Source organism: Fringilla coelebs, assembly GCF_963513975.1.
Source record: "Fringilla coelebs genome assembly, chromosome: 5".
NCBI classification, from domain to species: Eukaryota; Metazoa; Chordata; class Aves; order Passeriformes; family Fringillidae; genus Fringilla; species Fringilla coelebs.
In genome coordinates this window covers 33563208-33576608 of record NC_140033.1, presented here as the reverse complement: position 1 = coordinate 33576608, position 13401 = coordinate 33563208, and the positions used below count along the sequence as shown (strand labels likewise).

At 42.5% G+C, this 13401-nt stretch overlaps 1 protein-coding gene across 1 annotated transcript in view; it reads right to left on the bottom strand.

Moving 5' to 3' along the window:
• Nucleotides 1-1917: 1917 nt before the first annotated feature.
• Nucleotides 1918-13401, bottom strand: part of HMGA2 (high mobility group AT-hook 2) — a gene marked incomplete at both ends in the record, with an annotated part of 105713 nt that continues 94229 nt past the window's right edge. Inside the window, one exon of the mRNA XM_084205883.1 lies at nt 1918-1965. Coding sequence (XP_084062009.1) covers nt 1918-1965 — 48 coding nt within the window. The remainder of the gene's footprint in view (nt 1966-13401) is intronic.

Sequence of the window (13401 nt, the reverse complement as noted above, 5' to 3'; positions counted from 1 at the left end):
AACACATATTTGTGATTGCATTATGCAAAAGCTGAGCTTGTTGCTTCCCACCTACAAAGCTTCAAGTTTCTTTGAAGGTTTTTTTTGTTCATTTTTTTTTATTTTTAATACGAAAGTAATTTAAAATGTGTTCATTTTCCACAAGTTATTTTACAAAAATAATTTTGAATTAGGGATTAGTTGCAGTCCTAACTGTTTCAAACGTCTCAAAACTGATGCTGAAAGTAACAAGTTCATTCCATTTAAAGTCTGGAGGTAGGTCTTTGTCAATCAATTAGTCCATTTCTTTAAACAATTCATTTGAGGTACAAACTTGGACAGTAATATTTAAACTTTACAGCTAAATTTTTTCTGTCATGTAGTGTCCTTGAAGAAAATTATCCTCACAAACCTATCAGCAATTCAATACAAAAATATATTCAAGTTAACAGTACATTACACAGAAGTCTAGCAGAGAATAGAGTAAGTACATAAAATAAAACGAAACAAAACCAAAACCAAAAACCCACACAAAAAAAAAAGAAAAAATCAAACAAACCAAGTGAAAGAAAAACACATAGTCATGCTGAAACACAAAAAAGACATTGCTTCCTTAACTGCAAAAAAGGTTGAAATAGAAATAAGGGGAAAATGCAGATACTCATGATTATCTACCCAGTAAAAATTTCCTGCATTGAATGTGTATAGCAGCATGTATCTATCAGTCTGTTGAGTTATTTGTAAAAATCAGAGGTAGTATTGAATAGTGGGGTAGTATTGCATCTGGTGCTAAAAGTGCTGCTTTGAATGAAAAAATGGAGAAATGCCACTGGCACAGAGGTGCTCAGTGAACCATCCTATGTCAAAATACATTGCTTAACATAATGCACGAGCTTAGCTGAGGTACATGGTGTTCATTCTTACATTGTGACTGATGAGTAATGAGGAAAGATTCAATTCTTTCAAAATACTGGTACAGGGCAAGTGGAATTAGTAGAAACTAAGCAAAGATCTGGATTATTTTTGTTCAGATAAATTTATGATTAATTTCTAGGTACCTTTCTGTATGTTTTAAAATACTTTTATCAAAAAAGACTCATTAATGGCATAAGAGTGGTGTCAGTCATTTTTGTTTCCATAGAAAACTCCTGGCTCTAAGAAAGCCAACTCCTTGGCTCCCTCTTATCCAGATGATAAGGACCGTTCATTTGGTTTACTACTCCTTGTGCTGATATGTTTGTATCTAAAATTATACAACGTATCTTTGTCTTCCCTTTTGCAAAATGAAAGTACCTTTTTCATGTTTTCTTTCTTCTGATTACCAGCTGAATGAAATGAAAGATCAGCTTTCATTTTTTTCCCCAAAATAATAGTAAGTCTTAAAAAAAAAATCAAGTACGAGTCTACAAGAAGGTTACAAAAGAAAAAGAATAGTATCTATCCCCTATCTTTGGTGTTCTAAAACAGGGAGTTCACTAAGTAGGGAGTGGGTTGCTGGAAGTGTCGCAAGGCATAAGTGTTACACACCCAGCCTTTCCTATTTCAATGCCCATTATAATGACTATGTTACAAGTTTCTTGTTTATACGCAGTGCAGTGAATGACATAAACCTGATTTGGAGCTCTTCTTGACCCAGTCACCCTTACTTAGCAGCTCAAACAAACTATTAGTAGGTTAGGAAATTAGAAAACAGTAATTAAAAGTTGCATCGTTAATCTGTGTCCCCTTTGTGTTACAGCAGTTTTTCACTAGACCTGGGACTGTGAAGGGATTACAAAGAAGATGATTAGTCAAATCCTTTTTAAGGTTACGTGATTTTTTTTCCCCCCAGGCAAAAGTGGAAAGACCATGGCAATAGAAAGTAAGTGGTCAAGGCAGTGTCTTCTCCCTTCAAAAGACCCAACTGCTGATGAGGTAGAAATTGCATGGTGTGATCTCCTAGTCTTCTTCTGCAGATTCTTGTGAGGACGTTTCTTCAGTCTCTTCCTAGAAAACACAAATAGGAACGATAAATACCGCGGTGACCACACGTCTTAGGCTGCCAGTTCAGCTGTCCCTCACGCAGCTGACAACTGCCTCTTGAGCTAATAAAATGCCCTTTACAGTTCCTGGGATGTCTCAAGAAGCCACCCTGGGGTGGAAGGGAAGGTAGCCTGCTATCTGATCCCCCCACCTTGCCTTGCCAGGTATTTCTTCTGCTCCAGGAGATGTCAAGAAAAAGCATTCTGTGCCATGCTTTGTCACAGGCCTCTCATGGCCACCAGAAAAGGGAAAGCATTTTGAGCACATATCCAATCCTAAGCAGCTGCTCTGGGAAGCCTTCCCCTCCTCATTGGCCCGAGTGCTGCTTCATGTTTGCCTTCAGCAAGCCTGACCAAATGTGATGTTCTTATTCTGCTTTTTAAACAAACGTTCAGTACCTTTCAGGACATGGGTGGTGAACTGGGGGCAACTAACATTTCTAATAAAAGGGGCTGTCAATGAAAACCTGTTTTTTATTGAACACTGAACATCATTACCTAAGACAGCATGTGAAAAAGATCTAGGAAGAAGAGGAATTCACCCCCTCAGCCAACTGAGACCTTTGAAGAATGACCAGCTTAAAACAGCTTATAACAGTCTTCATACTTTAATAGATTTGATTTTCCACATGGCTTCATTTTGTCTGGGTGGCTAACTGACACAATTTATAACTCTCTTCCTTTCCCAGGCCACTACAGTACACCATTCAGCAAAGCCTGCCTTAAAGCTTGCCTGCCTTATACGACCAAACTTCCATTCATTAGTGTTTGAAACACCTCAGCTGTGAAGGGCTCCTAAATGCTACCATGTGTGACACTGCTGCAGAGGAGCAGCATCAAGGAAAAGCACAGTGCTTTAATCATAGGCCACTGCTTACTGCAATCCCCTTTCAAAAGGTTTCGACCTCCCCCTGCACCTCCCTGCAAGGAAAGGCCAAAAGAAAGCTGTAAATCCAGGGAATAAACATAACTATAAATGAATGGATGACAGCTTAAAAAATATAACCAGAGCAGCATCAAGCCATGAGATTTCACACTGGTTTTGTTTAGTCTGCTTTGGGTTATGTGGGAAAAGTGAAAAGCATGAAGGAAATGCTCCCCCCCTCTTCCTTCATGCCCCCACCCCTGCCAAAGCTTGGGCCTCAGATATTCAGGCCAGTAGGTTTATACCTCTTGACAAGGAAACAGGCCATGACCTTGGGGTACTCTCTTGAGCACCAGGCACTGAGAAAGATGTAGCATGATCAAAGCCATGGACAGAGCACAGAGAGCAAAATCAAGTGTCAGCTGCCCTCTGACCTCCAATTTTCAATTCCTTAATTCCAGATGACACTGATCTATCATACACAAGAACAATTTTTTCCTCACAACAACTACTGTCCACTTGTAGTTCGGTTATATTCAGAGCGCTGCAACAAAAATTATTCTCAACTCATGAAATGATAAAGCAAATTTTACTTTGTCTCTGGCGGCACTGGGGAAACCGAGCTCACACTCCATCGAAACCCATTAATGCACAATGCATTTTTCCTGCTTATCTTCTGTGCAGAACAGGACTGTTACAACATTTCAGTCAAGAAGAAAAATGGTATTTTCGGGCACCTACCGGAGGGCTAATTTAGGCTGCATGTGGAGAAACACAGCAAAATATGTCGGTTTGAGCCTCGGTAATTCAGAACTCAGAATGACTGCGGCAAACCCCAGCTTTGCCTCCAAGCCAAGTATTTCAGTTAAAAAATTACTACTGCGGGCTCTGTGCTCTAAACATAATACAGGTAGACGTGTTTGGTATTTGATGATGATCGCATGTGTAATTCCTCACAGCGCTGTGGTCAGCCTCTGACTATCATTTCCTGGAAGACAGCAGTACACGTGTGGGTGCGGAGCGGCAGCTCTCTTTGTTTTATGCTTGGCTTGTCAGGAGAGTACTGAAACCTGATGAAATCATTTTTCCATGAAGGTAGACTTCCGATCACAAAGTAAGAAGGATGGAGGAGAGGCAAAGTATGTGAAAGGACATACTTCAAAGCTCAGCCAGGGTGGCCACAAGAGAGCTCTTTTTAGTTAAAAAGTTGTCCACTCTAGTGATTTTTACTATGAATCTCACAGTATTTTTTTTTCCTAGTAACCCTTGCTGCAGTGACCAAGAAAATAAATGAGAATCTCTTCCTTCATACACTTATATGTGTTTATGTAATGAAGGAAGGTTCTCTCACCTGCACATGTACGTGCAAATATGTGTACCTGTAGTACTGGGAAGGATGAGAAACTAAAAATCAAGCTAACCGCCCCAAATATGTAAATAATAAGTTAATTATTAAAAAAAAAATTGAGACTGGCAGACTTCAAAATCATATCACTGTTGAGAAGTACTTTTTTCATGAAGAAAAGCTTTTCAAAGGAATCAGATTGTTCATTCCTTGTAAAAGCCTACGATACCTCAGTTGCAGATGAGTGGTTTTAAGCCAACCAATCACGTAAACTTCTTGTCAAGACACTGATGGAGACATGACTGCTGATCTGAAGCGCTTACAGTTCAAACAAAGGGATACTACAAATCAGACATATATGCAGGGAGGGACCCAAAGGAAGAAGTGAGTAGAGGTTCTGAAAGACAGAATAGAGAGGTATAATGCAGGAACAGAGAGGGATTTTTTGCGCTTGTGAAAAACTGGTTGCAAATATCAGAAGGTTGTGCAGCCGGGATCCTCAATTCAACCTCTGCCTCTACAGCACCCACCCCCCCTGCACACACGCCTTCCAAAAAATGGAGGGTTGGGCAGGCAGTTTGAAAACTGTGTAACCTTTGGAAGTTGAAAACTGGCTCTGTGCTGAGTCACTTCAGCCAGAGATTCACTGAAGCGCAGGCACTGTCAGGGCACTGGACACCTCAGGGGAAGGATGCTTACCAGTAGTAAGCACCAGGCACTTGCAAGTCCTCACAGACCTGCCAAGGTCGATGGCACAGCCAGGTGTCATAGTCCCTGAGTCAAAAGTTGAAGGAGGAACTGGGGCTGGATTTAAATACTTTGCAAGTCCAGATGTGCTTCCAATAAATTAGAAGAGAAGGGAACAAATTAAGAAGGAAAGCATGGTCATTAGAGGAGACATTAGAAATCCAAGTCAAACACTCAAAGTGTGATAGCAATGCAGAGCATAAATTCAGCAACACCATCATAGGGTGCACTCGGCAAAGAAGCAAAAGTTTCAGGTTACACAGCAGCTTTAATTGAGGGTGTTCCCACTTCTTAGGTGCATGCACTTTAGTTGTGGAGGCAGAATGGTGACCTGTGTTAACTGACCATAAATGTGCATCAACCCAGTTGTGCCTTGAACAGCTACTTCCCAGGTTGTTTTCTGCTGCAGCAAACTGGTGAGAGGTTGGGCCAGCAGACTGCAAAGAGAAACCTGAGAAAGCTTCAGACTAGGCTGGATTTGGCTAACAGGGAAGCCACAGCCATGAAGAGCTCAGGGAGCATAGGACAAATACTTGAAGAACAGGGTGAGTACTCATACCCATAGCTCAGGCTTTACTCCTGCTGCTACGACAATATCCCAGGTGACTTCCCATGCCTCCATGTACACATCCCCATCCCAGTATCCTCAGGTGCTGACTGGCACAGGGACCAGCTGCAGAGGCAGTTTCACTTGGCACACATAGTCATCCATGGATCCCACATATGGGTGTGTTTGCCCTGAGATGCTACAGGACAAAGCATGATGCTGTATGACAAAGGGAGCACACCGAGCCATTTCCACCCTTAGCTGCTGTAACTGCCCTGTCAGCCAGGGAGTGATAGGAGCTGGTGTCTCTCCCAAAACAGAGCTGCAAGGTGGCTTTCTCCAAAGCTCATAAAGGAGCCTTTTCCTGAGGGGCATCACTGGCAAGGGGCTGGCAGATGTGGACTCTAGCCTGGACCCCCATTTCTCACTGAGGCTGGCCTCCCACAGGAGAGAAAGGACAAATACTTTGCAATGACTCACAGCAGGTATCTGCCCTCTGAAGGGCTATTCTGCAGGGGACTGGGATCACTGTTAGCCCTGATTTAACACTGGTGAAGGTAACAAAAAGCAACAGGAGGCAGGACAGCAGATTTCAGTGAGAAGTGCTGTCTGCAACCAGTACGTTTATTTGGGCTAAGCCAACACAGAATTTTGAGGTATGACAGAACCTTAGTGGGATCTGGTTGCCTGAAGACAGCACCTGAGGCTGTTTTAGATGCCCTGGATATCTCATCTGGTAAGATAAGCCAGAAAGGTGTTGGTCTCCTGTGTCATGCCCTACTTCTCTGTGCGGATCCCTGTGATCCCCTGGGACACCCAATGGGCACAGAACAACTGTGTCAAGGTGTGTGGACCAGTGAACCCCCTCCAGAACTATGAAGTTGAATCTCTGCTTTGGAAGTCTCAGCACTGTGAAAAAACAAACTGATGCCAGACTCTTTTCAGTGCTGCCCAGCAACAAGATGAAGAGAAATGACCATAAACTAAACCACAGTAAGTTCCACCACAACATGAGAAAGAACTTCATCACACTGAGGGTGGCAGAGCACTGGAACAGGCTGCCCACGGAGGTGATGGGGTCTCCCTCTCTGGAGACTTTCACACCCCACCTGCAGAGGTTCCTGTGTCGCCTGCTCTAGGTTACCCTCCCTTGGAAGTGGGGTTGGACTGGATGATCTCCAGAGCTCCCTTCCAACGCAAATGATTCTATAATTCTGTGATTCATTGCTAAACCTCTGAGGTAGTACCAGCCAGAATGGAGCCATGCCACAAACAACTGTATTTAAATGTCATCATCTTTTCAGATCCAAGTCACCACGTGATCCCAAGAGACTTCTTTCCCATGACATCCTGTGCAGGTGAAATGTAACTCTACCTGCTGCCCAAGACCTCCATTTGGTGATCCACCTTTGGCTGCTGCAGACCATTTTTGTGAAATTACAAGCAGCCAGTAGCATCCTAGTGGCCTGAAGAACAGACATACTTAGTTTGGTCATTGTATGTCCTCTGTGTTCTTTTTTTGGTGGACCCCCACAAACTGATCAAAACAAAACCTGATGATGAAACAATTGTTGGGGGGAGCATTCCCCCACCTGTAGCAAGGTAACTGCGGCATTTTTGTAAAAATGTTTGTTCTGTTCTAATACCCTGGAGAAAACTTCAAGGTTCAATGTCTTGGCCCCATGAAACTCACTGGCAATTCCTTCTGCTCATGAATTTCTGACCTGCAGATTAAAAAAACTAAAATTCATTTTGAAATGAGCTGCAGGATCACAGTAATGCTACATATGGAGCCTCTGAATTTGCTACAGCTTTTATTTTATAATGAAGTATTAGCTATTGGCACAGATTTTGCTGGCTGCTTTCTAAGCCCAAGAGGGTATGCTTGAATAGATACATCAAAAAGAACTGCTGACAAGAGCAACTTGCAAACTGTGGACCATTGTCTGCTGTTAGCATGTCCGAAATCCCCTGGCATGCAAGCTAGTATTTTCAGAGGAGTCCCTGAAATACAGGGATAGGAATAGATGGATTCTAGAGTAGAGGCCAGGGTCCTGACTCTGCCCAGCTGAGACAGTGCCATCCTGACCGCTCCACAGGCAAAGCACCAAACTGCTTCAGAAATTCTTACAGCACTAACAGACACTCAGAGCAGGTTTTCTCTGTGTGAAGCCTAGGGTGGAATCTACTGCTTCAAGCTCTGCACTCTCTGCAAAGCGCACTAGCGAGCTCAGTGACAGGTGTCGCTCAGCAGAAAGGCAAAGTTTAACTCCAGAAGCTGGATTCAGAATTCAAATTGTTGCAGGTATACTTCACATGTCACAGTGAAAGGCTTTATTAGTGCAGAAGAGATCACCATGACCATATACAGAATAGGCCATACAACCCTTCCAACTGCTGGATTAAAAAATGATTTTAAGGAATTATTTCAGTGCAGGATCTCTGTCTCTAAACACATAAAAGTCAACCAGACCACAAGCAAGCAATCGCTGTGCACTGCAGCTACTAGAATGCTAGAAGGAGCACAAATTCTTTAGCTTGGCACCTAACAGGACAGTCAAAAACTCTGGCTACAGAGCAGTTCTGAGACCCCCTGCCTTCTCCTACCACTGTTTCTGCAATCATTGACTCATGGGACAGCCCTGGGAGCAGTGAGCAGACAGGTTCCCCCCGCCAAGGAAGTACAACTTCCAGTACTTTAATGACATTAAATACAAACAAAGAGACAAACAGAGAGATGGAGCTGATGGGGCAGATTGGGATTGAGATGTAGAGACTGGAAACCAACATTCTTGCTTTAAATGTTTAAGTTTCTATTGACCTAGCCTCTAACAGTCCACTTCGTTATGTAAAGATGTTGGCCTTCAAAAGAGCACAGATTTGGCCATAGCATGATGGCATATTATTTAGATACCAGCAATATTTAGATACCAGCAAGCAGCCTTGCTTAGCTGCTGGTGAGCTTTCCCAATGCCCAAGTGCTTGCTGGTGGGCCTGTGAAGAGCTGCCTAATACTCTTGGGAGCAGTCTAAGGGCTACAAGGTAGCCTCAAGATCAATTTGACTTAGTGATGTCCTCAAAGTTTTCACACTCGGGAAGGCAATGTATAACAGATAGCAAAAGTAAGACTTTTTAATTTTAATAAAATTGCGTACATGTACGCAATAGCACTGGATTGGAAATTCACACATGGACTTGTTTTGAAATCTCCATGCTCTCTGATTTGAAGTAGGTATTCAAGATGGGTTTTCTACCTTCGAGGGAGAAGGCTCTCCCCTAAACTTTTGTGTATGGAAGATGCATCTTTCTTCTGTTGAAATCAGTCCACTTTTATATAAATAACCAATTATTCTGTGAAAGACAGAAAGGGAGTAGAGAAAATAAGCCAAAACCTGACTCCCTCCTGCAGGTCACCAGCCTGCGGTTTTTTAGCTGCATAGTCAGTAAGCAAATTAAGTCTGTCCTCTTCTTTTATGGTTGGAATAGCACTGCTTGACTAGCAAAAAGGCTGCTCATGGGGATTACTGGGTAATACACATCCCCAGCTGTTGGAGGAAGTGAACTAGCTGAGGCAGCTGAGTGAAGTTGCTGGGGCTGTGCTGGGACTCAGCTGGTAGAGGTCAGAGAGAGTTGACCATCCTTACACACACAGAAACCACTGCTACAGATCCCCTTCCACTGCTGGAGGAAGTATCTTAGCAGGCTTGGCCAAGTTTTGGTCCTTAAGCAACAGGTTCAGACAACTGGAGGGGACTAAGACATTGCTTAGGAGGATTCCCACAGGACAAGACAGGAAAGGACATTCCTCTTTAAGTTAGAACAGCTTACTTAAAATATAGATTCAAGTCTCTTCTTCCTGTTAGATAAAGGGGGAATAAAAAACATTTCTCCATCTCCTAGCTTATCTCTCACTAGGACAACAGTTTGATATAATGGAGTGATAATGAATCTCTCTGGTTACTTTGAGAGAAAGGGCTTATCTGACACAGAAGTTTTAAATCCAGGAGGGCTCACACTGAGAACTTCCAGAAACAGGAAATAGTCTGACTGACATTTAGTTAAAACCTAAATGTACCTGCCTTAGGTTCTGCCTCTCAATTTCTCTTACAGATGATCTTGAATGAACCTCAGCTTTAGGTGCCCAACTTTGCCATGGATTTTAAAGCAGCCCTGAAATTAATTCAGCAATGAGGTTCCTGCAAGGCATCAAGTCACTCAGTGCCAAAGCCTGTGTGGCTGAAGCCTTCTGAAACTGAGACTCAGCTGTCTTAAGTTACGTCAGGCCAGATTTCTTAAACGCGTTTTGGCATCTGACTACAGCAAGTGCCTTTTTGACCTAAGCAGGTCAAAACACTTTGAAAAAATCTGTTCCCCATGTGATTAAAAGGAGACTGAAAATCTTCAGCAAAATCTCAGTACTGGTCAGAAGAATTTTACAGGAAACACCATTTAAAATCTGCAAAGCACAGACCTAAAGTGAAAATGGTGCTTGAAGCAATTGTGGGTGCTATGCAACACTGACAGAGATGTATTTTGTCTTGGAGAGCTTCAACCCTACAATATATAAACATTTCTGGTGGGAAGGAAATAAAATATTAAGAAAAAGAAGGCAGCGGTGCTGTTAGAAACATATACAACAGAGCTGGACTGACCCCAACTTTGAGAAGCTGCTCTTACAAACCTCTTGTGAATGCTGTAAATTGGAGGAATTGTAAACTGCTCTGCATTCAGAGCCAAAATCCAGAATGGAGCATAAGGCAAGCAGAGGCTCTAATAATAGTCTCTAATCACTAATATTTGTGTCCATAATTAGATGAAAGAAGATGGATGCCAACCTTAGAAATCCTTAGACTTGCCTAGTTCACTGAAATGCTGTGGGTGACTGTGTTAGCTCTGCTTTCTTGTGGCACTGGAGATGGAAAAGCCCAAAGTATACTGGAGCCCATAGAGGTAAACCTGAGCGAATCTGCCTTCCCCTTGAGCCCTTGAGATACTTGAAATAGCACCAGTTTCTCTGCATATTTTATGCTGAATTGCAGAGGAAGGATTACAGCAACGGTCTCCCAGAATGGAGTAGGGAAACACTACAGAGGCTTTGAAATGGAGGTCAAACCCACATCATTTACCTTTTGGTCCTCCCTCTCCTCCCACCAAATATAAAGCATGAAGAGGAAAATAAAGTAGGGCCTGTTATACTTCTATTCTCTTTTTTTTCTCCCCCTGAAAACGACCACTTGTTACAGACAGGAAGCAACTGCCAAAAGTTGTTCACCTTCAATCCTTTATCACTTAAGAAAACATTGTGGCTCTGACCACGAAGCCACTGGCAAGAGTAGTTTGGGAAGAGCTATCTATCTACTGCGATAAATAATAAAATAAAGCATCTTCCCTTTTGAATCCCAGCTGAGAGATTTTGCCAAGTGATCAAACTTGTCTGAACCTCGGCGCAGCAGCTTTGAAGTAGTAAGAAAGAGATTGAAAACTTGCGGCCAAGAGCCGCACACACCTCATTAGGGTCCAGCCATGCGGGCAGGCCAAGCAGCAGCCGCCGGGCGCAGCCCCACGGACCCTCTGGAAAGGGGCTGTGGGAAGGGGAGATAAAAGAGCCTTTCACAGTGGAAGTGCACTGGTGACATTTTTACGAGCGCCGGCCCCGGGGCTGAGCAGCCCTTGCCATGCAGCGCGGGGCGCGTGGGCTCGGCCACCGCCATCCTTGCTCTCGGCTGTCTCCCCTGGATTTTCTCATCCCTTGTTTTTTTGTTTCTTGTTTCACTGAAGGAGTGAGTTTAACATACAGGGCTCTACTTTGCCCTGGCCGTTCTCAGAAAAGCCCTCCAAAATGAGAAACATGTTTCGTAAAGATAGTGAGCCAGGCTCCCTGAGCTGGTTCAGCACAGTTCACATGAGACTTTCTAGTATAATTCAAAAAATTATTTTTAACAACAAGAACAACTACAACAACACACCAAAACAAACAAAAAAAACCCAACAAAAACCCAAAAACCCCCCAACCAAATCAAAACAAAAACAATAAAGCTTAACAGACTTGTAAAATGCTTTAAAAAATGTCTGAGGATTTTGATCATGGATTTTGCCACACAGACACTGGCAAGGCTGCGTGCTTCCAGCAATGCAGAGTATTTAACTTAGAGAGCTGAGGTTCTGGGTTTAATTTTCAGTTTCAGACTAAACAGCAGGTCTGCAGTGAAAGGCAGGCGACAGCTCCTGAGCACAATGGGGCAATGGAAATGCTTCCCTTGCAAACTTTACTGATTGTGTAACCATGGAGCACCTCTTTGTGCAGACAAAAAAGCAAAATCAGAGAGATTCATGTTGGTTTTAATAAACTTCCCCCATCCCTTCCCTTTTTTACTGCAAGAATTCAGCTGCTCTTTTATTATGTAATGCTGCAGGCTAAAAATATATCCCTAATTTAAGCCACCTTGCCAATAAATCTACAAATACCAGGTAATCCAAAAAGGGTAGTTATAGTTTAATGACAAACTCTTCTTGTCATCTTAATATGTTCAACTCCTAAAGGATTTAGAGTGATGCATTTAAAGGTTTTTTCAACTTCTTGAATATCTCACACTCTGAATCTGGTGGAAAGTGTGAGAAAGTTTGGCCTCCTCAGCACAGAGCAACGACTCAACTTTTCTAGATCCATCTATGCAGCGATCCATAGGACAAAGCTCTGTATTTCCCAAACCAAGATAACCTGATTCAAAGTGACTGAGGGTCTCAAATTTAGTAGATACTGATGATTTCCTTTTGATTATAGAATCTTTCGTGGGAATTTCTTTTCCAATTGAACACACATACATTCTATAATCAAATCAGAGAGGGTATCCTCATTGAAATGTATGTTCAAAACATGTTTATTTTACAGCTGAGACAGATTTACTGCGATTTATACCTCAATGTTAATCTATTCTCCTTTCTAAACATAAAAAAAATACTAACATAAATTATAGTTAATGCCCCACTATATAACACAGTTCTCAGGAGACAACTGAAGCGATGTGTGAGCCCCTTAACTTACTGTAACTGTGTCTTTGCTGTTCTGAATTCCGTTTCCAGAATTTGCTTCAAAATAAGCCTGAGAATCAGGGAAGGGGAGGGGGTGGAAGCCATTCACTACCCTGAATCTGATATCTCCGGGGTCCTAGAGCTCACATGTTCTTTCCTTCCAGACTCAAGTCTGGTTTCAATGGAGCTCTCATTTTTCTTCCCACTAATCCTGCCGTGAGATCAACCATTGGTAACTCTGTGAGAAATTAAATACCAGGATGTGGGAAATCTGAGATCTGAATTCAAGCAGAATGTGGGTGATTCATTTATTTCTCTCCTTCTCTTTTCCCATGGTTGTTGTGTGGCAAATAACTCTTCAAACCTGAGATCAGAGATCGGCCCTGAATAATGTGACTACATTGACAGAGCAGAGGCAAAGCAAGAACTACACCGGCAATATTATATCCCTCTCTAATATAATCATTAGTCATTTCTAAAGAGAGCTTTCAGCCAACATTTTCTGAAAACATTCTGGAATTTCCAGAAATGCTTTGCAGTGGGATCAACAGCAGAACTTCATCACACTGATGCTCACCATCTGCGAGAGCAGACTTCATAAAAAATTTAAAATTTCTTGTATTGGGATCCCAATGAAAAGTGAGACAGTTTGCTATGGTAATGTGACTGCTACAATGCCCAACAGTCAGGCAGTGGTTTTTAAGGGATTTTACTTCCTCAGTGTGAGAAAAGAAAATTAATTTGTTTAGGTCCCGTAAGGATGAACTCAAGATGCTCACAAACACTAGGCTGTGCAAAGATTTAGATCCTTCATGCACTGTTTGACAAAGTGTGGATGTCCAAAAACCACCTACATACTTCTGTAGCC